This window comes from Eulemur rufifrons, chromosome 28 (genome assembly GCF_041146395.1).
Source record: "Eulemur rufifrons isolate Redbay chromosome 28, OSU_ERuf_1, whole genome shotgun sequence".
Lineage (NCBI taxonomy): Eukaryota > Metazoa > Chordata > Mammalia > Primates > Lemuridae > Eulemur > Eulemur rufifrons.
The window spans coordinates 46,884,802-46,909,100 of NC_091010.1; the positions used below are offsets into that span (position 1 = coordinate 46,884,802).

The 24,299-nt window shown below is 43.1% G+C and overlaps 1 protein-coding gene across 3 annotated transcripts in view; it reads left to right on the top strand.

The window, feature by feature from the left end:
• ABCC2 (ATP binding cassette subfamily C member 2) overlaps window positions 1-13,263 on the top strand; it is a 69,340-nt gene extending 56,077 nt beyond the window's left edge. For all 3 annotated transcript variants that reach the window (XM_069459804.1, XM_069459803.1, XM_069459805.1), the window contains 8 exons: window positions 1,288-1,487; window positions 3,611-3,737; window positions 5,364-5,465; window positions 5,918-6,061; window positions 6,870-7,028; window positions 8,054-8,220; window positions 10,702-10,896; window positions 11,596-13,263. In XM_069459804.1, the coding sequence (XP_069315905.1) occupies window positions 1,288-1,487; window positions 3,611-3,737; window positions 5,364-5,465; window positions 5,918-6,061; window positions 6,870-7,028; window positions 8,054-8,220; window positions 10,702-10,896; window positions 11,596-11,725 (1,224 nt within the window). In that variant the 3' untranslated portion in view covers window positions 11,726-13,263. The remainder of the gene's footprint in view (window positions 1-1,287; window positions 1,488-3,610; window positions 3,738-5,363; window positions 5,466-5,917; window positions 6,062-6,869; window positions 7,029-8,053; window positions 8,221-10,701; window positions 10,897-11,595) is intronic.
• Window positions 13,264-24,299: the final 11,036 nt, after the last annotated feature.

Genomic DNA, 24,299 nt, shown 5'->3' on the forward strand with positions numbered 1-24,299 from the left:
GGGACAGATTTATGTTTGGATCTAAGACTGCTTTGAGTCAGCTCTGGACAAAGTCTGACAGCTCCATGAGAACCCCCACAATGGTTAGGTCCGTTCTAGAAGGGTCTTGCTATGGCTTCTTCCTCAGTTGACCTTGACTCAGCATATCTACCTGGGGAGGTCTCTCAGTGGGAAAGACACTTCACTTTCTTTTCATGTCAGGGCAGTTCTGGTTTCACTGGGGTGTCTGTGGATGGTTTAGGCTCAATTCCAATGTATTTTCTGAGGGAACACGTAGCTTGAGAGCCATGCCTCACAGAGAAACTGAACTAGTGGAAGGAACCTCATGCCCATAATAAAAATCATGAGGGAGGGGAAGCTGTGGGGAGAACCCTTGTCCCACAAGTTGCTTTCATGAGGGTCTGCTCAGGTAGGGGGAACAATCCCAAAGACCCCGCGGTCAGGGCCTCGTGGCCTTGTGGCCTGTGGTAAAGTGGCTCCCCTGGTGTTCGTGTGAGTTCCTCAGGTACCATGGGCTCTCCCTAACAACCTTTTGGCTGTTACTAACAAACCAACAAATAAGAAGCAGGATTATTTGAGGAAACTTCTGTGTATAACATTTTACATTCTGACTCTCAAGTGCCCAGCTCGTCCGCGGTTTCAGCAAGTCCTACAGAATCTAGTAGCACCCCATCTGCTCTTAAGCCTTGCCCTAGACTGCAGGGGTTCTGCCTGCCCTCTACTCCAGCCAGTTCCCATTCTCACATCCTCCGAAGCATCTTTACCTTCACACACCACTGAGACACAGTTTTGGTCACTTAACTGACTACTCTGGTCTCCAGTTTTTACCTACCCCTCAGCATGCTGGTTCTCGCCATTTCCTGCCCACTCTACTTCACACCTCACCCCTTCAGGCCCAGCTATCTTTACGAGATCCCTTTGGAGACCATTTCTCTAGCCAGCACAGAAACTGTCCTGTGGGAAACATGCAGATTTGCGGGGTGGATATGGGTTAGGCTGGCAAAACTCCTCACGTGGTTTGGAAATTCAAACCTCTAAGGCTGTGCTATAGTCTCCTCACTTTCATCCTCCTCTGCTCCCCACCAACCCCAGTCTTCCCATTGGTCTCTTACTCTGGCCTTGCCCATCATTCTTCTAGCCAGATGTGACACTGTAGGCTTTTGTCCTGTTCAGACGTGGGCTGTGGCCATCAAGGTGAAGAACGTTGGGTCACGGCCAGGAAGTAGGAGATAACGGCGTATGCGGGGTGATCGTGTGATTAACTGGCTTGTTACTTTTTGTGTCCAGATGTTTTATGTGGCCACTTCCCGCCAGCTGAGACGTCTGGACTCTGTCACCAGGTCCCCAATCTACTCTCACTTCAGTGAGACCGTGTCAGGCTTGCCCGTTATCCGCGCCTTTGAGCACCAGCAGCGATTTCTAAATCACAATCAGGCAGGGACTGACACCAACCAGAAATGTGTCTTTTCCTGGATTGTCTCCAACAGGTGAGACCTCTGCATGTTTGACATTTGCCATGGAGGGCAGGTGTGGCCAGTGGTATGGAATTCGCTCTGGCCACATACGCTTGTCATGCTATGTAAGTAGAGAGACGAGAGCATGGGCTGTGGAGTCAGAGACTGGGTCCCTGGGCCAGCTCTGCCGTTGACCAGGCTGGGTGACTTGGCTTGACCTCTGTTTCTTTGTTTCTACAATGGCCACAATCTCACAGGGCTGTGGTGGAAGTCAGATGACACTTGGGAGCATTTTTGTGACCCAGACACCACGCAAATGCAGAGTGAAATGAACAGTCTGTGTGCTTCCCTGGGAACAGATGTGAGATTCTCCACAGACATGATACTCTTTTTAGGGTGAAAGAAGTGGAGGCTGGGGAGAGAGGAGAGTTGGGAATTTTTAGGTAAAACCACTGATGACAGAAATGGAAGCTCATATCCTGTGAGGTGAATCCCTGAATAGGGTGAGCATTATTCTCCAGCCTCATCAGATCCTGGCAAGCAGCGCTATGTCCTGGAGAAGGAAGATCTTCTCTAGGGAAGGAAAATGCTTGAGTGGTTTCCAAAGTGTCTTGAGGTGTTAAGGCAAGCTAATGATTCTCAGAGTTATTTAGAATGTGGAGACATCAGGAATTTGGCTGTAAAGATATTTTGTTTCTTAGTGACTTTCTAAGAAGGAAAATGCATATAAGTAAATCTTATTAGACCCCCATTAAAAAGTATGTACCATATTTATTTGTACACATGCTAGACTTATTGATGCAAACTTCTTTAAATACATTTTCTTTGGAAAAGTCCATTTTTGTAAATTATATGTAGGTACATGTGCTGTTCAGTTCTCTATAAAACCCCAATATAATATATGTACCTAACTTCCCTCCACCCCCAGCTTCTTTTCCACCTTTTAAAAATACTGAAATCACATAGGGTCCATTGCGCCTTCCTGTAGTGTTTACTTTTAAACTCTACATATGGATTTGCTACAGCATTGCTTCCCCAGCCTGATCAAAAGAAATCACTTGGAGCATTCATTAGAAATGCAGATTCTTGGCCAGGCACTGTGGCTCACACCTGTAATCTCAGCACTTTGGGAGGCCAAGGTCGGAGGATCACTTGAGGCCAGGAGTTTGAGACCAGCCTGGGCAATATAGGAAGAACTCATCTGTAAAAAAAAAAATACAAAAATTATCTCAGTGTTGTGGGGCACACCTGTAGTCCCAGCTATTTGGGAGGCTGAGGCAGGAGAATCGCTTGAGTCCAGGAGTTCAAGGCTGCAGTGAGCTATGATCGCACAACTGCATTCCAGTCTGGGTGTCAGAGTGCCTGTCTCTAATAAATAAATAAATAAAAATAAAAACACAGATTCTTGAACCCCATCCTAGGCCCCCTGAGTCAGAATCTCCTGGGGAAGGGTCAGGGAACTTTTCACATGAATTCATAACATTATATTTTTCACAATTGCCCTAGGTGATCTTTATGACGTGGCAAGTTTGGGAGACACTGCACCGTAAAATTCCCTTAGTTTAAGTAAACTCCTTTAGGATCTTTAAAATACAGATTCTTTTCTTTTCTTTTTTTTTTTTTTTTTTTGTTTTGAGACAGAGTCTCACTCTGTTACCCGGGCTAGAGTGCCGTGGCGTCGGCCTAGCTCACAGCAACCTCAAACTCCTGGGCTCAAGTGATCCTCCTGTCTCAGCCTCCCGAGTAGCTGGGACTACAGGCATGCGCCACCGTGCCCGGCTAATTTTTTCTATATTTATTTTTAGTTGTCCAGATAATTTCTTTCTATTTTTAGTAGAGACAGGGTCTTGCTGTTGCTCAGGCTGGTCTCGAACTCCTGAGCTCAAACGATCTGCCTGCCTCAGCCTCCCAGAGTGCTAGGATTACAGGCATGAGCCACCGCGCCCGGCCAAAATACAGATTATTTTCAACAAAAACCAATTTAATAAGACTTTTAGGAATACATGGTATTCCTAAATCAAATTGAGGTTCCTCCTAAGAGCATAGTTCTGCCAACTCAAACCCTCTGAGATGTTCTAGGAGTGCCAAGGTTGCTGGTTAAGGTGAAGAAGTGACTGGTGACACCTCTCTCCCTCTCTGCTTCTGTTGCCCCACAGGTGGCTTGCAATTCGCCTAGAGCTGATTGGGAACCTGATTGTCTTCTGTGCAGCCTTGATGATGGTTATTTACAGAGATACCGTCAGTGGGGACACTGTGGGCTTTGTTCTGTCCAATGCACTCAATGTGAGTCTGAAGGTTGGGGGTTTGACTACATTAATGCATTTATTTTTAAATTGAATCTGGAGTATACTGTGAAGTCTGTGCTCTTGATTCCTTTTTAAATCCAGAGGGACTAAGGGAGACTGATATTCAAACCTTGGCTCCATCTTTCATTCGTGGACATGCTTCCCTACTCTAAGTGGGCACCAGAAATAAAAGAAAAAAAAAGAAGAAAAAAATAAGTGGGCACCAGTGCCATCTAGAAAAAAGGACATAGATGTTGACCTTAGAACTTAAGATGACAATTTCATATGTTTCAATTTAATAGTTCCCTGTCTCTTTGCTTGGTTCTAGTCAAAAGAGAGAATAAGCAAGTTTCTTCTCCAGAATATAGCACTAATCAGGCAGTCTTTTGAACAAATAACTCCTCCTGTTTGTATTTCTCAGGTCACAGAATAATTGATAAGACTATAGAATGTATCTCACTGCGGCACTGCAGCCTGACTAGGGGATAAATGATTATTTCCTAGCACCTAAGACAGTGGCTGGCACTATAGTAACTGTTCAATAAATATTTGTTCAGTAAATGAGTCATTTGACCATCTTTCATAGTATCTTTTTGAACTAATCTTTTGGAGGTTTGCATAGCCACAAATGGGCTTTATATAGTGCTGTCTTCATTAGAAGTTAATAAGGCCCAATAAGATCCTGCCAGGGCACCTAAAAGGACTCTGTTAATCACCAGAGTCACATAGTTTCTTGTGCTCCTGCCTCTTACTTCCCACCATTTCTAGGCTTTTTAACCTGGGACAGGCAAGCAAAAGAAATCAGGAAACTATTAGATTGAACCAAAAGAAAACCACTGAAACATCAGCAATTACATCTGGTTCAACCTACATACAGTGGTTACTCTTAGTCCCCATGATCCTCTGCAGTCTGTGGCTCCCTTTCTCTAACCACCATTTGCTCAACAAAAACTCCCTGTGCATATGTGCAAACTCTCAAGTCTTTGCCTGAAAGAAACTTGCATCTGAGTAATCCACAGATTCCCTATCCTCTAGACTGGCCTAGACCATGACAATCCCTTTACTGGTGGTTGGATGTCTCTTGCAAAGGCAGGGAGGCACCTGGAGTTTATTGATCTACAGGAGGACAAGGGTCCACGTGGATGCCCCCACCTTATTGCGGTGGGGGCTGATGTTGATTGAGAGCAGAGAGGAAGCAGCTTTTGGGAAAGCCTTTTCCTATCCTGTGTTATTTCTCGTCTTTTCCCTGTTTGCAGAATGTCATTCACGACCCCCTCCCCAAAGGGCTCTAGGCTTTCAGGTAGGAGACTGGAGTTTTGGTCCCACTCCACCAATCGCCAGTCTCTCCAACCCCAGTTTTAGCTCCAAACACTCCAAGCTCACATGGCCTTTCATGTGAGCACCACGCTGCCAAGTACCTAATTGCTTTCCAGCCATTCAGCGCACTGGTCTTATTTCCTTCCCAAAAGAGGCAAAGATTGTCTTTCTTCCACTTTTCCTTACTCTCCCATGGAGCCCAGCACCGTGCTGGGTACAAAGTAGGCACTGGATTGCCCTTGTGGTTTGACTAATTGAGTTGGTTTCTGAGCCTGAGATGATTTTCAGTCTTCTGGTTTTTCTGCAGATCACACAAACCCTGAACTGGCTGGTGAGGATGACATCAGAAATAGAGACCAACATCGTGGCTGTTGAGCGAATAAATGAGTACATAAAAGTGGAAAATGAGGTAAGGAGGAATTAGAGAAACCCAGGGACAAGGCAAAAAAAAAAAAAAAAAAAGTAACTCCTTCAAGAGTTCATCTGCATAATTTCTCAATGTTTCACATGGGTTCATAGTGGTTCTCCTACAGTTTTCCTTGCTCTAACTCAAAGGACCTAATTTCTTCAAACTTGGAATAGGAAATGGTTTGGAAGAAGTCGAGTCTTGGAACACACCAAGTTAAATGCTGGCTTCATTCTGGAAAGAGCTACAGAGCAACCTCCTGGGATGGAGTTTCTTTAACTGAATGAGATAGGAACCTTCCAGAAGTATAAGTCCAGTTCAGTCTATTAAATGCAGATGCCATTAGGTAGCTGGGACACTACTGCCTTTCTCCTGTTCTGTGACATGAATCCTGTGAGGACTGTTTGGTTGAGTCGCCACTGTATAAAGGACTTCTCATCCTGTGTGCTTGCCAGGCACCGTGGGTGACCGAGAAGAGGCCTCCACCAGATTGGCCCAGCAAAGGCCACATCCAGTTTAGCAACTACCAAGTGCGGTACCGGCCTGAGCTGGATCTGGTACTGAAAGGGATCACTTGTGACATCAGGAGCACGGAGAAGGTAGGTGGAGTGAAGGGAGGCCTGAGGCCTTGTGATCAGAGAAGAGCTGTACCCTCAGCCTTCAGCACTGGGATGGAGGGAGAGGGTCAGGGTACCTCCTCTGCCCTGGGGAGGTGTAGGGACACAGCACCACCACCAGAGGGCAGGATATCCACCAGGGATCAAACAGACTGCAGCTGTCAGGGCTTCCTGCCTGCTCCTCCCTGCGTCCCTGCCAGCTGACCAGGGCTCATTTCCTGTAAGTTCCACAGCATTCTGAGAGGAAGGAAATGAGGGAGCACCAGGCCTGGGGAAGGAACTGTTGAGAATAGCGGTGTGGAGGGTTGTCCCTGAAGAAAGAATGGCCTAGTTCTCCTGGTCTGCAAAGTCAGCCACCCTCCTATGGTGCTTTTGTTCTCCGAAGACTTGGGGTCTGATGTGGGATCGAAAAATCAGGGACCTGAGGTCCAGCTCAGGGTCTGGCTCTCAGCTGGTGGCAGGCAAGATCCTTCCCTTCTCCTCATTTCTAAACAAGGATTAAAAACACAACACAACACATCACTGTAACTCCCAATAATATCTTACAACAACAGCTGCTGAGAGGGTCCATGTAGATCTTAGCAAGCAACGATTTAGGAGGTAGGATGGGAAAGCCATCTTTTTCTGACATCTGGACACTTTTTTCCCCCACCAAAACCAAAATCAGTTTAATATCTTGCAGATGAAGTAGCCAATCACTGCTTCTTACCACCTGTGATTATCAATGCTCAGGCTAAATAATTTTTTCCCCCAGAATTCTGTTGAATTACTGTGCAACCTACATTCACAGATTGGTGTGGTGGGCAGGACAGGAGCTGGGAAGTCATCCCTCACAAACTGCCTCTTCAGAATCTTGGAGTCTGCAGGTGGCCAGATCACCATTGATGGAGTAGATATCGCTTCCATTGGGCTCCACGACCTTCGAGGGAAACTGACCATCATCCCCCAGGTGAACTCTAGAACTTGCTTGGGCACCTGCAGTGGGGGCCAGCTTGTTCCGGGGAAAACATGCGTCTTCTTCTTGATGTCTGTTCAATTAGCACTGCCATTTCTGCAGTCTACTCAGGATACCTGAGCAAGTTCCCTAAGACACATTGTTTCCAGAAATTAAGTTTTGAAATTTTTTGTAATATGCACGTGTGACTGCCAGTATCTGACCAGTAGGTGGCAGCAACACAACAGAAGTCAAACAGACCAGATGCTATTTAGCATTTCTATAGCCCATCCTGGTTTGCAAGACTTTTGCAATCAGCATTAGCTGTTTTGCTGCTGAAGCTTGAAGCCATTAAGCTTTATACTCCCCATTTGATATGGTTAAAAGATAGAGGAGGGAATTTGCTGCAGGTTTCTGCCAGCATGCGGAACGCTTAGTGCATCAGCAAGAAAGACTTCCCTTCTTCCTCCCTGGACCCTTCCAAATAAGGACTGCCGTGGGCTCCTCTCTGCGCCCTGGCAGCACGTGGCTCCTCACTGGAACCATTCCTCCTCCACTCACTGCGGCCACGTCTCTCTCAGGGGAGTTTTGGTTTGTTTGATGTTTGCTCCGTTTGATACACTCTTTTCTCCAGCCTCCTCAAAGGCATAAATAAATTCTTCTCTTGTGGCTGTAATGTCCCTTCCTCTGATCCCTTGACCTCTAAACCATGAGTTTTCATTTGGGGGTGTGGGACATTCCTCTCACCTTCTTAGGAGATGCTGTGGCAATTTGGAAATCCATAAATGAATCTCAGAATGAAAAAAAAAAAAAACCCCAAAAGACAAACCAAGGACTCCTGTTGCTCTTATGCTTAGTCCCTGGCTGGCGGCCACTCTGAGCCTTCAGAGGGCAAACCTTGCAGCCACTCGACCACCAGCAGCTTCCTGCCTAAGGAGTCCATCTCAGGCCGGTCCTATCCGCTTTCTCCTGGCTGCAAGGAACTTCTGGATCCTTTTCTGACATTTACCCTAACAGTCCCCTCATCATTTGACTTGCAGGACCCCATCCTGTTCTCTGGAAGCCTGAGGATGAACCTAGACCCTTTCAACACCTACTCAGATGAGGAGATTTGGAAAGCCCTGGAGCTGGCTCACCTCAAATCGTTTGTGGCCGGCCTGCAACTTGGATTGTCCCATGAAGTGACGGAGGCTGGTGGCAATCTCAGGTAATGTTTCATAACCTACTTCCCCCATAGGCAGTGAGAAGATGTGAGGGGACCACTCCTCGTGTCCCTTATGTTAAGTGATGCCTGGCATCGTGGAATTGTCACTACCCAGCTCTAATTGCTAATGTGTGAAATGAACCTGTTATGAAGGTCTCATGATAAAACAGATGCGGAAGTGCTTTGACACTCTTGAGAACCTTTGCTATTAAATGCACCCCTCATGTGACATTACACAATGTGAGCTTACGGATCCCACTATTATGGAGAGGCTCAGCAAGCAGAGGCTCTCAGCTGTGCACAATCAGGATTAAAACAGTTCCTGTGCCTGGTCCAATCCTAGAGTCTGATTTAATTGGTATGAGGCTCCACTGGACGTGGGGAGTTTTAAAGGAGCCCCACGGGGCTGTTCAGGAATCCAATTTGAGAACCACTGATCTAAAGGGCAGGCAGCTGAGGGGGATGCGGTGTCTGCAAAGTCCTTGGGCACTTTTGAAACACCTTAAATCAATATAAAGACTCCCTGGGCTTTCACAGTTCTTTTTTACCTCTTCAACTTACTTTTACATGTGTTGACACTTCACTTCTGGTCTTCACTATGTGTTTACCTGTCCATTACAGCATTTTTCCTGTAACAATTTGGTTTTCCCCTCCACACGCTGAAGTTTAGCCTTCAGCCAAAGCCTGCTGCTTGTGGACAGGTCTTGCTCCTGCCTCAGGTGCCTCAGTAATGGCAGGGAAGGGACCATTAGCAAACTGAATCTCAGGGAGGAAGGGAGAGTTCAGTAGCTAAATCATGGACCAGAAGCTCTGGCTTCGCCTGCGAGCTTGTCATAAATGCAGAAATCTCAGGCTCTAGACCTATTAGAATCTGTATTTTAGCAAGATTCCCAGGTGATTTTTGTGCACATTACACTTGAGAAGCACTACCTAGAGCACCATGATTCGTAACGAAGCTGCAAGCGAAAATCACCCAGGAAGCTTTAAAATTCTCAATGCCCGGACTACAGTCCAGGCTGATTGAATCAGGGAGCACTTGCAAGCCCTGGCAGAGAACACCACCAGCTTTGCTTTCCCTCCACAACAAATGTGGGAATTAGCAGGGCTTCTACATCTTCAGGCCGATGTAGAAGAACTTTCCAACATTAAGTCAACAAATGTGTAGCAGCACCTGCTGTGTGCCAGGCACTGGAGACACAGGCAAACAACATGGACGCAGCCCCCGACTTCCTGGCTCTTACAGCGTAATGGAGAAGGCGGACCTGTGGGAGTAAGTGCAGTACAGTCCGTGCTGTCTGTGACGTATGGGACACTATGGTGGGATCTGATGGGGCCTTGACACTTCTGGTTTCTAAGAACAAAAATCATCCTTCTCTTGTCCATGCTGGAGACACTTAGTGGTATTACCGATGCCTTGATTTCAGACCTCAGTTTCAGACCTGGGGTGGGGGATGAAAACTTAAATTTCTCTGGTGAACGATGGGTAAATCAGCTTGGAGAGAGCAGCTAAAAGCCTGTTACTATAAAGTCCACCTGAACCAGGCAGGAGCTTGGTACAAGCTAAGTCGTTTTGCAGTGTCTCTGATCTTACATTACAGAGAAAAACTGGAAGTTCATCTTGGGTGACTTCTCATCTCCTGCAGAAATTTTCTTACAGAGAATTACAGAACTTTAGTCTAGCGACCCCCTGTTTAATATGTTCCCTAATGGCCACAGCAGGAAAGAGCAATTAGCAAATTCCTGAATATTTCCTTCACATCATTTCCCAAAGCTTCTTTATGTAAGTAAGTAAGAGGTCCAGCCTTCATCACAGGCTTTTAGCAAATTAAAGCCATTTGCATTTTACAAGCATATTCAAATGCCACATACATTGCATCTCACACCAAGACATCATGTTCATTAGATAGCTTCCCCTCTAATCAAAGCAGAAGGCCTTGAACAAATAATTAGCCTTGAGACTAGACTTACACATTAAAATAATAAATGGATTTGCTAAGGCCACAAAGAAATGTCACTGGGGTGCGTTCTAGTGCAGTGTCACCCAATATTAATGGTGTCAGGTCAAATACTGCTGAAGTGAACTTAGTGGCATTCATGTTGGTTTGAAATTGTAGATGTCACTGTAGCCAAATGCAAAGCACTCTTCCTGTGCCAGTGTTTCCCAAACTTTTATAAACATGAAAATTGTCTATGGTCCTTATTAAAAATACACATTCCTAGGCTCCTCCTCATTCTGACTGAGTAGAGTGGGGCACAGAAGTATGTACTTTTTATTAAGTACCTGGGGTGGGTCTTCCACTTGGGAAAGTTTGAAAAACGTCACCCACAACAACAATGAACGCCTGGTTGAAGAGGCGAAGCCTTTTAGGAGAATTATGGAGTGGGAGTTTTGAAAGTCTGACCTGGAGCATGAAAACTGTCCCCCTGCCCCCAGTTTTCCTCGGTCCTTGGGAGGTAATGCGCGGTCTGTTCTATCGCCTGCAGCATAGGGCAGAGGCAGCTGCTGTGCCTGGGCAGGGCTCTGCTTCGGAAATCCAAGATTCTGGTCCTGGACGAGGCCACTGCTGCGGTGGACCTCGAGACAGACCAGCTCATTCAGACGACCATCCAGAGCTCGTTCTCCCACTGCACGGTCATCACCATCGCCCACAGGCTGCACACCATCATGGACAGCGACAAGTGAGTGGAGGCGGGTGGAGCTTGATAAACAGGGCTTAGCCCTGGGGCAGCAGTGACAGGTCAGGGCTGAGATGCCACCTTCATTTTACCGATGAAGAAGCCGAGACTTAGAGGTTTCAAATAATTTGGCCAAATTTTTACCTCAAGCTAATGAAAGCTAACGGTTAAGTCAGCTATCTTAAGGGTAAAATAGGAAATTGCATGTTGTACTATTAACTGGGTATGGGGAGATGGTGGCCCAAGCTGTTAGCCGTAGACCTTCCCAGCTACGCTGGGCCTCAGCTGCTGCCCCTGTGCCATGACGAGAATCTTCCTGTTCCTTCCAACTCTGGCATATTTAGCATCCAAAGGTCAGTAATCTTAGAAAGCTGTTTGGAGAGGATAGGCCTCCTTTTTTTTTTTTTTTTTTTTTTATGAAGGGAAAGGCTCCCATTTTAAACCAATCTATCCTCAAACAATGTGTACTTAAAAAACTTATATAAATGGACTCATACTGCCTGCATTCCATTACTTGATTTTTTTGGTTCAGTATTACATGGGGAATTCATCCATGTTGGTGCACATGGCTGTGGTTCATTCATTTTCACTGCTTTGTGGCCTTGTATGACGATACACCCGCTTAGTCCTGGTTATTCTTATAAGTGCCCAGATGTGAGAGGTTACTTTCTAAGATTTTTATCTCTCTATTCCTTGTTTCAGGATAATGGTTCTAGACAACGGGAAGATTGTAGAGTATGGCAGCCCTGAAGAACTGCTGAAAAACCCTGGACCCTTTTATTCTATGGCCAAGGAAGCTGGCATCGAGAGTGTGAACGACACAACATTCTAGTAGCAGGTCCCATGGGTTAGAGAAAGACTATGAGCACCATTCCTTATTTAATTTTATTTCTTGTGAAATGTACAATCAAAAGTGTATATAAAATATATACTTTAAAGAAGGCTAAGTGAACACTCACTGCCCAGATTTAAAAAATGTATGTCACCAGGCACCTTAGAAACCCTGTGATCATCCCCCCTTGATCACACCTCCCTGCTGCCCACCCCTCCCAGAGACAACCACTATCCTGAATTTCATAATTCTTCCCTTGCCTTTCATTTTAGTTTTACTACCTTTGTATGTATCATTAAACAAAGTTTACATTTTTAACTTGTATAAATAGACTGACTCATACTTTATATATTCTTCTGTGACTCGATTCTTTTGTTGAATATTTGAGATTCATCCATGGTGATGCCAATAGTTCATTAATTTTCACTGCTGTGTAGTCTGGCACTGTATAAATACATTACAATTTATCCATTTTAATATTGGTGAGCATTAGGGTTATTTCCAGGCTTTTTTGTATTATGAACAACACTGCTATGAACATGCTGGTGCACATCTCGTGGACTATGTGTGTCAGAGCTTCTCCAGAGTATAATCTAGGAATGGCGGGTGTGCACATGTTTACATGCACATACCAGCTGATGCCAAACTGGTAATTGCAATTTAAAACACTTTTGTCAATCTGATGAACATGAGTTGGTATCTTATTGAGGGTTTAATTTGCATTTCTATGGTTATTATTGAGGTTGAATATCCTTTCATATGTTTCTGGGAACTTTGCATTTTTAATAGTTTTAAAAAATATTGTGTCTGATAATTCCAACACCTGGATTCTTTGCCACTGTTATTTCTGATTTTTATCCATGGTGTCTTATTTTCTTGTATGTCTTCCAAATTTTTACTATAAGCTCATTCTGCTCAGAATTTTATCTGCGGACATTCTTTCAGGCCTGAGTTGAATGTGAGTTCTTCCCAAGGGGAATTGTGAAAACTTCTGCCCATTGTTTGGGGGGATTACCCAGAACCTCTTTGAATTAAATTCTCCACTAATGGGTTTCCAACCAAACAGTGCAACTTTAGACCACAGTCTTGTCCAAGAGCCAGCTTGTGATTGACATATTTCTCCAGGGAGCATCCTCGTCTTGATACAGTGACAGGTTGAAGACAGGTGTGGGGTTTTTTGTTGTTGTTGACTCCTTCTCTATTCTGCACCATGGGATTTATTACCCATTTGCCTGTACACTGCAGGTGTAGCCCTTTCGGGACACAGGTTTATCAAGGGGTCTTCTGTTGTAGACTCCATCTTGGCAGACCTTGGCTCTATTTCTTGCCCTGACACCCTGTATTGTCCACAAAACAAGAGTTCAAGATCTCCAGGTTTCAGAAGCCAGCTGAAGCTTTGGCCTTTCCTTACCTCCCAGAACTTTTTGTGTCATGTTATTTCAGGTTCATCATATTCCTTACTTCAATGTCAGTGATGTAATTATAAAGATTTTGATTTACCCAGTATTTCACTGTTTGTTTAGTGAGGTGCTCAGAGCATTAAATTTCCTAAAGGAAGGGTATATAGTGAGAGTAACCATATATCTGGTTTGTCCTGAACAGTTACAACAGATTACATCTGTTGTCCCAGGATAAGAATAGTTCCCCCTTTCACTCTAAAAATTGTCTAGTTTTGAGGATAACATTGTGTGGTTCTTTTTCATGTAGCCCTGTGAGTTAGATTTTCAGTCACCATGGATGGGGATCAACAAAGTTGTATACCTATGGACGTGTTGGCTAGGGAAGCTGTTCATGGAGAATCTCCTCCCTAATTCTGCAAAGTACGTCTGGCAGATTGTGAGTATTCTATAAGTGCTGGCTATTTTTCAACGCTAGCTTTTAAAATCTGTACCTGCTTATCTATGCGAAATGTAGTTCCTGTAAGCTGCAGATGAGTATATATTGATCAAAGATGCCATCAATTGTAAAATACCCATTATTTTATGTGCCACTAAGGAAGAATACTGCCAATTGAACTCTGGCATGCATTGTTGGTAAGATGCATCCTATGTGTGCAAACAAAAATAGCATTTTAGAATTAAAACAATTTAGTACCTCTAAAGCTCTGTAAGAACTAAGTCATGTCCTTTATGTCTATTGATTTTTATTCTTTTTTCCTGATTTTTTCCAGTCTCTATTGCTCTTTTTATCTAATATCATCCTTATCTCCCTTATCTCCCTTTCTCAACTCTATTTTTTTTTTTTGCTGCCAGATAACTATTGTTTTCACCATCTATTCTTTCTGATCATTAGAATTTTAAATAATGCTTCTTTCTTTCTTTTTTTTTTTTCAGTGTTTCTTTTTTAAGCACATTCCATACACAAAACTTTCCAATTTTCTTCTTAAAACAAGTCTCTAGACATACAGCATTTGGAGAGGAACTTTGGAAAATAGGAATAGTTGACACCTGCTGAGAGCTGACTGCAAAAGCCAGAAATGCAACATAGATAAAGAACCAGGGACACAAGTGAAACTCAACAAGAAGCCTGATGCTTTCTCAACTTGTTTCCCAAACAAAATGGTTCAGGCCGATACCTGTGTATTTGTCACCAGAGGATCTTGAAGATTAAGAACAGGCTGGTGCAGTGGTTTACACCTGTAATCCCAGTACTTTGGGAGACCAAGGTAGGAGTGCTTAAGGCCAGGAATTTGAGACCAGCCTGAGCAATATAGCGAGACCCTGTCTCTACAGAAAGAAAAAGAAAAATTATCTGGGTGTGGTGACACATGCCTGTAGTCCCAGCTACTCAGGAGGCTGAGGCAGGAGGATCACTTGGGCCCAGGAGTTTGAGGTTGCACTGAGCTATCATGACGCCACTGCACTCTAGCTGGAGCAACAGAATGAGACCCTGTCTCCAAAAAATAAAAACAAGGAACCATCACTATTTATTTAGCATCTTCTAAATGTCTGACATTGTGCCAAATTTTTTTAAAAAGCAATTTAATATAAACTAAATAAAAATAACATTCCATTGTGGCTTAAGTTAATATTCTTTTCACAGTGATTTCACTTCATTTCAGGGACACTTTTAGATAACTACCTAGAACTATACGTTCCCCCCAAATTCCACCATATCTTCCCTGTTGTTCACTGATATTTTGGGCAATTTCTGTGTCCCTTCTGATTCTTCTGGGTGCATGTGTATTTTAGAAGTGAAGGAGCCGATGCCCATTATTAAGCTACTCTCTCTCAGTTTCAAGCCGGTAGATTCCGCTTTGTGGGGCTGGGGCTTGGATTTACAAATCCCATTTCTGCTCTTCCAGCTACTCCTGTGAGGTTCTGGCAGTAGCAGGTGCTGGAGGGAGACTGGATTCAAGGCTGGATGAGGAAGGGACTTGTTCCTTCCTGCTGGGTCTGTTCCCATCAACATCACTCGAACAGTGTTCTCTGCACCGCAGTCCCCACAAACAGCAACACTGATTTTAGTTTGCAGTTTTTCTAACGCTCACAGAACCAGTGTCATTGGGCCCCTCAGAGACACCAACACCAGCTGACCAGCAGCCCCTTTTCCAGAAGCAATAGAGTTGAAGGAAACAAAATAATCCTAACATCGATACATTGGCACAAACAGGAAGAATAAATGTACCCACTGGACCTAAATTTTTTGCAGGCTAATTTTGTATAACCCCTTTTTGAAACATCCTCTGAAGAAATCTGTTCCATTTAGGTAATAGAATGAGAACACATTCAATCACAAATGCATACTGATCATAAATTTATTTTGAAGTTAGCAAACATTGTATAAACATTGTTCTTTAAGTCTCTAAACTGCTACAACTTAGATTTCATTAGCAAAGTCTATATTCTAGAAGCACAAGTTTAGTCTTCCACATAGACACTAAATTATTTTTTTGAAAGGTTTCATATTGTTTGAAAATACCATAGGTAAAAGACTGTAAAAATGTATAAAATAACTGGCTGTAAAAAGCACTTCATTTTCATATCCTTCCTTTTTACTTGGAATACAAGTAATTAGCTATGCTATAGAATTTAGCTTTTACATACAAAAAGTAACTAGGGATGAAGTAGAAAAAAGGGGAAAAAGGAGTATATGTAAGGTAGTATTTCTTTTAGGTAAAAGAAACATTAAATAAAGTTTTAGGGAAAAAAATTAGGCTAGTGTGTTTCTTACTGAATTTGAAAGTGGACTAGTATAGAGCTCCTTCTTCAATTCTAACTTAAGGATCTTGAGACGGGGAGAGCAGCGTGGATTACCCAGGTGGGCCCAATGTCATCACAGAGCTTTTATAAGAGAGAGGCAAGCGGCAGAGCTAGAGAGAGGGTGATGTGATGGCCGACGTAGAGGGACAGACGAGGATACTAAGCTGCTGGCTGTGAAGACGGAGGGAGTGGACATGAGCCAGGCATGCAGGCAGCTCCTGGGAGTTGGAAGAGGTAAGGAAACAGGTTCTTCCCTGGAGCCTCCACAAGGAGCCAGCCCTGCTTGGCCACCATATTGGTAATCCTTTGGCTAGTCCTCTGGGTCCTCACTATGATGTCCATCTGGCTATTACAGCTGATAAACACCATTGGTGACTTCAGATCCATCTGCCCTGTTCCTTGGCTTTCATTGTGAATGACAGGCTCTGTTGAAACAGCTGCCCAACCCCTCAGACATTTGTTCTTTGGGAAGCAACTTGGTTGGTTGGTATCCACCTGTAAAGAGATTGGTGAGTTGTCCTCTGGTTTTATGATTAGCTCTGGCCACAGGTGTCTCTCCTGATACCTGGTGCTAAATAACATCCATACCTGGCCGGCTTCTTTGTTAGTGCTCATCTGCAGGTGAACTGTGGTCTGGTTTGTTAGTGCTTGCATTTCAGTATCATAAAGACACCTCCTGGCCCTTCAAATGCCTTGGCACGCTTATTAGTTCAAATCTGTAAATTAATACCTCTCTGGATAGCTTTTCATTTTCCTTCATCAGAGAATCTAATCCCTCTGCATACTTGACTCCAGTGTTAATGGTTAAATAGAATCCTTTTGTTTTTAGGTAGACCTCGAGTAGGGGGTATGGCTCAAGGGCCAAATTTGGCCTGCTACCTGTTTTTATAAATAAAGTTTATTTATTTACAAACTCCTTTGTGTCTGTGTTAGCTACGCCTGCTTTCACGTTGCAATACAGAGTTGAGGCGTTATAACACACTGCGTGGCCTATAAAGCCTAAAATATTTACTATCAGGCCCTTTACAGAAAAGGTTTGCTGACCACTGCTCTAGAGCCACCAGTGTAGTCTGGACTAGGTCACATTCCATTCTCAAAAAGATCCTTTGTGTCAAAAGTGTCATGTGGCTTCACATCTGTGATAGAACAATGGTCCTCAAAGGTGTCCATGTCCTAATTCTGAGAACCTGTGAATGCATTACCTTCCGTGGCAAAAAGGACTTTACAGGTGTAATTAAGGATCTTGAGACGGGGAGAGCAGCGTGGATTACCCAGGTGGGCCCAATGTCATCACAGAGCTTTTATAAGAGAGAGGCAAGCGGCAGAGCTGGAGAGAGGGTGATGTGATGGCCGACGTAGAGGGACAGACGAGGATACTAAGCTGCTGGCTGTGAAGACGGAGGGAGTGGACACGAGCCAGGCATGCAGGCAGCTCCTGGGAGTTGGGAGAGGTAAGGAAACAGGTTCTTCCCTGGAGCCTCCACAAGGAGCCAGCCCTGCTTAGCCACCTTGACTATAGCCCCGTGAGGTTGATCTAGAACTTCTGACCTCCAAAACTGTAAGATAATTTTTAAGCCACCGAATTTGTGGTAATTTGTTATGTCAGCAATAGGAAACTAATAATAGTTATTATTGGTTGTAATATTATTTCCAAGTAGTTCTGATAAAATTGACAATGTTCTTCAACTAAAGTTAGTTTAATGACAACACACTGACCTTCTTTAAATCCCTCTGTAGTTCGAATTTGTGGAGAATTATGCCTTTTAAGCCCAGGTAAAAGTTGGTTGTGATACTCAAGCCTGGCACCCCTTGTATGAAATTGCAAAGATCTTGTTCAGCTTGATCATATTTGGAGGTTAACTTCTCTTGATCTCAGTTGAAAGGCTATAGTCAGGCTCTTGTCAAACTCAGCTGTGTTGATTTCAATGGCAGCAGAGGGAGAGTCTCTCACTCTCTGCTTCTCGAAGCCTGGGCCTTAGGGCTGGGTGCCATGGGACATGGTTGGAGTGTGACTCCTCTTGGGTGTCCCAGAGACATGTAGGCATAGTGGTGCCCAGGCATTGCTTTGTGACATGGTCCTGCTCAGTCTGCAGATGTGCCTGGGCTCGGCGGGGTCCCGTGTATCTGCCTGCTCCCAATAAATGTTTCCTGAACGAACACGTTGCTGCTACTCTAACCAGAGGCTCTGCGCCTTCCCACCACCGCCCCACAACTGACCTCTGGGAAAACACTAAATCTGCTTGCCTCCTTGAGGGCCATCTCTTGAATGGCATTAAGGTACAGATACCCAGATGTAGCATGCAAAATCTACAATCTACTGTGGAAGACCCCCTTTTGAAATATGTAAAACACTTGATCTTCATTAACAATCAACTTCCAGCGGGCAGTGTGAAATAAGCCAGGGGCTCAGACAGATTGGAGACTACTAGCCTCGCTCTGCGGCGCACCTAGCAAAAGCAAGACAATAAAACTTTCACCAATATGATATATTAGTAGGTGGGAGAGTTTAAAATCCTGTGGGTTTTGTGGTGACTAGAGAGGATTTAGGATGAAGTATTTAAAGCTTGAGGTTTCTTGGTCTGCAGGTGTAAGATTCTGCAAAGGAAACACAATTCAGAGCACAACTGTTTTCTTCTAGGGCCTGTTCATGTCCCTGACTCTGAAATAAAACCCTCAAAAACAGAATCTCACACAATTAAAACAGAATGAAACAAAATCCAATCCTTATTGAAACTATGTGCTCCTAGAGCTCGCATTTCACAAAAGTTTGCAGACCATCTCATCTGATTCTCACAGTCTTGAGGGGAAGGGAGGCCAGGTGTCTACATTTCACCCATGAGAGATTTCCACCCTCAGTCGCTGTTCCAGGACTGGTGGATGACGGCACAAATAAAGAGCTACTTCCAGACGGAAGGGGAGAAAGTCATGAGAGCAAGTAAGTGGGCAAACTGGACTTGGAAATTTTCTTCAATGATGTTTCCTTTTATTGTGTCTGAAACATCTGACACGCTCTCCTTCCTTGGTTTTTGTAAATTCTGTTTTTCTCACAATAAAAATATTCCACTTAAAAAAAATTGCCTAGGCCAGGTGCAGTGGCTCATGCCTGTAATCCTAACACTCTGGGAGGCCGAGGAGGGCTGCTTGAGCTCAGGAATTTGAGACAGGTCTGAGCAACAGTGAGACCCTGTCTCTACAAAAAAAAAAATTTATGTGAGCATGGTGGCACATGCCTGTAGTCCCAGCTACTAGGGAAACTGAGGCAGGAGGATCGCTTGAGCCCAGGAATTTGAGGCTACAGTGAGCTGTGATCATGCCACTGCACTCCAGCCTGGGTGACAGAGGGAGACAGTGTCTCTAAAAAAAAAAAAAAAAAGACAAGGGCCTAGAAGTCATCTAGTATTTAAAACAAAAAACCAAAACTCATCTTTTCAAAACTTGCTCCCATCCCAACTATCTGATTTGCCGTCATTCCATTATTTCTTCAATGTCATGTTCTTTGTAAGATGGTTTTTTCCATTCTTGAGCAAACTTAGGCCCAAATCAGCTGATTTTATTTTTCCCAGTAATTGGCTTTTCTTGCCTTGGTCTGTTCTCCCTCCAAACCACCCTGTTGCCATTTAGCTTTCCTAACACAGGTGGTTCTCATCACCTGACTCATCAAATCTAAATCCCTTGATTTGGATTTCAAGTCTCTCCAATTTGTTCGCGTCAGGCAATGCTCTGGCATTCTACTTTTTAATTGACAAAAAAGTATATGTTGTGTACACGTGTTAAAATATATATAAATTGCGGAGTGGCTAAATTGAGCTAATTAACATGCATTACCTCATATACTTGGATAATTGAGTCCATTTATATTCAGTGTTATTGATAAGTAAGGACTTACTATTGCCATTTTGTGGCTTGTCTGGTTCTGTAACTCTTTCTACTGTCTTTGTGGTGAAATGATTTTCTCTGGTGGTATGTTTTAATTCATTGCTTCTTATTTTTAGTGAATCTATTATAGGTTTTTACATTATGGTTACCATGAGGCTTATAAAAAATGTCATGTAGATATAACAAGTTACTTTAAAGAAATGACAACTTACCTTAAATCATAAAGAACAGAAAGAAAAAATGAAAAGACTCTATAACTCTACCTCCTCCCATTTTCACTTTGTCCCAATTTACGTATTTTTATATGACCTATCTCTTAACAGGTTGCTGTAGCTAATATTATTTTTGATTTGTCTTTTGGCCTTCATACTATAGTTATGAGTGTATTACACATCACAATTACAGAATTAGAACATCCTGGGTTTATGTATTTAATTTCACCAGTGGGTTATGTACCTTCAAATGTTTTCTTCCTGCATGTTAGTGTTCTTTATTTTCTTTGAGATTGAAGAACTCCCTTTAGTATATCTTATAAAATGAATTTGGTGGTGAATTCTCTCATCTTTTGCTTGTCTGGGAAAGACTTTCTCTCTCTTTTATATTTAAGGATAGCTGTGCTGGATAAAGTTTCTTGGATGGCAGTATTTTTACATATAGCACTTTGAAAATGTCCCACTCTCTCTTGACCTGTATGGTTTCCATTGAGAAGTCTGTTCCCAGATGAATGAAAGCCCCTTTATATGTTGTTCACTTCTTTTCTCTTGCTGCTTTAGTATCCTCTTTGTCCTTGACCTTTGAGAATTTTATTATATGCCTTGTGGTAGTCTTATTTGGATCGACTCTGTTTGGCATTCTTGGACCTTGCTGTAGCTGGATATTTATCTTTTTCAAGTTTTAGAAAGTTTTCTGTTATTTCTCTGAATAAGCTTTCTACTCCTTGCTCTTATTCAACTCCCTCTAAAACACCAATAATTCTTAAATTTGGTCTTTTGAGGTACCAATATTTATTCTTTCCCATTCTTGCCTTTTTCTCCTTTGTGTGTTTTCCAAGGGCCTATATTTGAGCTCATTGATTCCTTCCTGTGCTTGAACCATTCTGTTGTTGAGACCCTCTAATGACCTTTTCAATTCATCATGTGTATTTCTCAGTTTCAAGATTTCTGGGTTTTCTATTATTTTAATCTCTTTGTTAAACTTTAACTTTGTCAAACTTCTCTGATAAACTTCTGAATTGCTTTTTGGTGTTTTCTTGGAGGTGACTGAGTTTCCTTAAAACTGCTCCTTTGAATTCTTGCCATCTTGTTAGTCAGCGACTGGTTTCTTGCTGTGTCTTTTTGGGGAGGTCATGGTTCCCTGTTTGCTGTTGTTTCTTGTGGATGTACATATGTCTATGTCTTTTCATTGAAGGGTTAGTTATTTATTCCAGTCTTCTCTGTCTGGCTCGTTTTTGCTTCCATTGGAAATGTTTGCTATGAGGGTCTTTGTAATTGACCTGTTTTTCTTTCTTTGCTTGGTCACTGGCTCCTTTTTGGCACTAGATGGCACCTTAAGCCCAGATTTGCCTTGGTTCTAGTAAACAAGAGTGCCACCCATTCCAAATGGGGGAGGTCCCAAAGAGGATATCCCAGTACTGTGGGAAGGCTGACTAAGGGGGTTGTGCCCAAGGAACCTGTGGAACGAACCTCTTACAATGTGGTGCTGTTGAACAACCACTCTGATTTGGTGTCTCCTTTGGTCAAGTTATATATCAGAGTTTTTAGGACTGAGGTTGGTAGTCCCACCTGCCCCCTTTGGCTCTCCTTGGTGTTATTTCTCCCTTTGGGCACTCCTGATGCTTCCCGTGCATTGAGACAGAGACGGGTCTCCTGCCAGGGAACCCATGATGGTGGCGAAGCTGATTTTCCACTTTGATATTACTTTTTTCCAGTGTAGAGACCAGGGGTTGGGGGAAATTTTCTGCATACTCGGTGCCAGGCAGATTGGGAAGGAGGGGCATTGTAGTTGTGGGAGTCAGATTCTCTTCCATCTGCTCAGAGTTTTTTCACTTTAGAAAGCTTTCTGCTATTTCTTTTAAGAAGCTTTCTATCCCTTTGTTTCTCTTTTTGAACTATGCCTCAAATATTTGCTCTTTGGATGATATCCCATAAATCTCATAAGCTTTCTTCATTCCCTTTTATTCTTTTCTCTTTTTTTCCCCTCTGACTGTATATTTCCAATTGACTTGTCTTCAAGTTCAGATTCTTTCTTCTGCCTGATCAATTCTGCTATTGATGTTCTCTTGTTCTCTATTGCATTTTTTAATCTCAGCCATTGTATTTTTTAGCTCCAGAATATATATATACACACACAAAATTTTAATCTGTTAAATTTATCATTTTGGTAACTTATTGTTTTCCTCATTTAATTGAATTCTCTATATTCTTGAAGTTCACTGAACTTTCCTAAAGGTCCACTACAACAGGCCTGGAAGCTGGCACTAGGGCATTTCTAGAGCCTGTGGGGGGCAGTCCTGGGCACACAGATATGGGCCCTGGACCTGTGGTGGTGGGCTTGGGCCCCACTGGGTCCACTGGGGTTGGTGCTGGGTTCTGAAAAAAGTCTGGTGCTCACTTCTCTCTCCTTCCCCTACAAAGAGAGTATCTCTCTCCATACTGTGCTGCCTGGGGTTGGTGGAGGTGGTGATCCAGGTAATGCAAAACTGTCCTTCCTGCCCTCTTCAATGTGTCTTATTTCTGTGCTATACCCAAATGCTATAATCTCTCACCTGTTTTCTTTAGCTCTCATGAAGGTATCTTTGCATGTAGACAGATGTTTAAATTGATGTTTCTGTTGTGGGGGGATGAGTGTTGGAAAATCCTATCTCACCATCTTAGACATCATCTTTTTCTAAATTTCAAAATATTAAGGAGGGTACAAATGTTTTTGTTACATAGATACCTTTTATAATGCTTAAGTCAGGGCTGCTAGTGGTGCCCAACATATAAATAGTGTTCATTATACCCGATAAGTAGGTTTTTGCCCCCTCCTCCTCCCCTACCCCTTCTTGATTTCCAATGACCTTTACATCTCTCTGTGCCCATGTGTGCCCATCTATTATTTGCCAATTATTAGAGAGTACAGGTAGTGTTTGTTTTTCTATTCCTGAGATACTTCACTTAGGATAATAGTCTCCAGTTCCATCCAAGTTGCTGCAAAAGGCATTATTTCGTTTCTTTTTATGGCTGAGAAGTACTCCATGGGGGGTGTGTGTGTGTGTTTGTGTGCGTAATTATATATAATCACCTTTTGTGAGCTTGTTTGGAGGTTCTAGCAGGGAACACACTTGACTAAAGAACAGTTCTCTATCGGGGAAGGGCATCCTCAACCAAATGTACAGCTTCCGGAGGGACGCACATGGAACAGTGAAGGAGGAAGGGGACACCCACCTAGCCAGCCAGATCAGTTGAATCAACCCTGGCGATCAGTGAGGTGACAGATGTCGCAGCCAGATCGCCCTCACATCCTATGATCACATTTTGTTAATCCACTCATAAACTGATGGGCACTTAGGTTGATTCCACATTGTTGTGATTTTGAATTGTGCTGCGATAAACATTTGAGTGCTGGTGTCTTTTTGATAAAACAACTTCTCTTCCTTTGCGTAGATTCCATTTAACCCAGCAATCCCACTACTGGGTATGTCTATCTTTATTTCTTTGAGGAATCTCCATACTATTTTCCATAGAGATTGTACTAATTTGCAGTCCCACCAACAGGGGCCCTTCTGACAGAGGTAAAGTGGTGATATTTCATTGCGGTTTTAATTTGCATTTCCCTGATGATTAGTGATGTTGAGCATTTCTTAATCTGTTGGCCATTTGTCTTCTTTTGATAAACTTCTGTTGATGTCTTTTGCCCACTTTTCAATGTGTTTTTTTTTTTTTTCTTGTTGCTTTTTGTACATTCTGGATATCAGCCCTTTACCAGATGCATAGTTTGTGAATATTTACTCCTATTCTGTAGGTTGTCTATTCTGTTGATTATTCTTCTGCTGTACAGAAGCTTTTTAATTTAATCAAGCCCCATTTGTTTTTGTTGTTGCTGTATTTGCCTTTGGGATCTTTGTCATAAATTCTTTGCTTAGGCCCATGCCTAAAAGAGTTTTGCCTACATTTTCTTCTAGAATTTTTATGGTTTCTATGCCTTACATTTAAAAGTCTTTTATCCATCTTGAATTAATTTTTGTAAGTGGTGAGAGTCAGGGGTCCTGTTTCATTCTGCATCTAGCTATCCATTTAGTGAATAGGGCTTCCCTTTCCCAGTGTATGTTGTTGTCTGCTTTGTTGAATACAAGCTTATAGTAACCAAAACAACGTGATGCCGATATAAAAGTAGAGACGTACACCAATGGAGCCGAATAGGGAACCCAGATATAAAACCATCTATCTACAATATTCAATTTCTTAAAAATTTTATCTTAGCTGTACTAGTGGATGTGAATTCATATCTTATTGTGG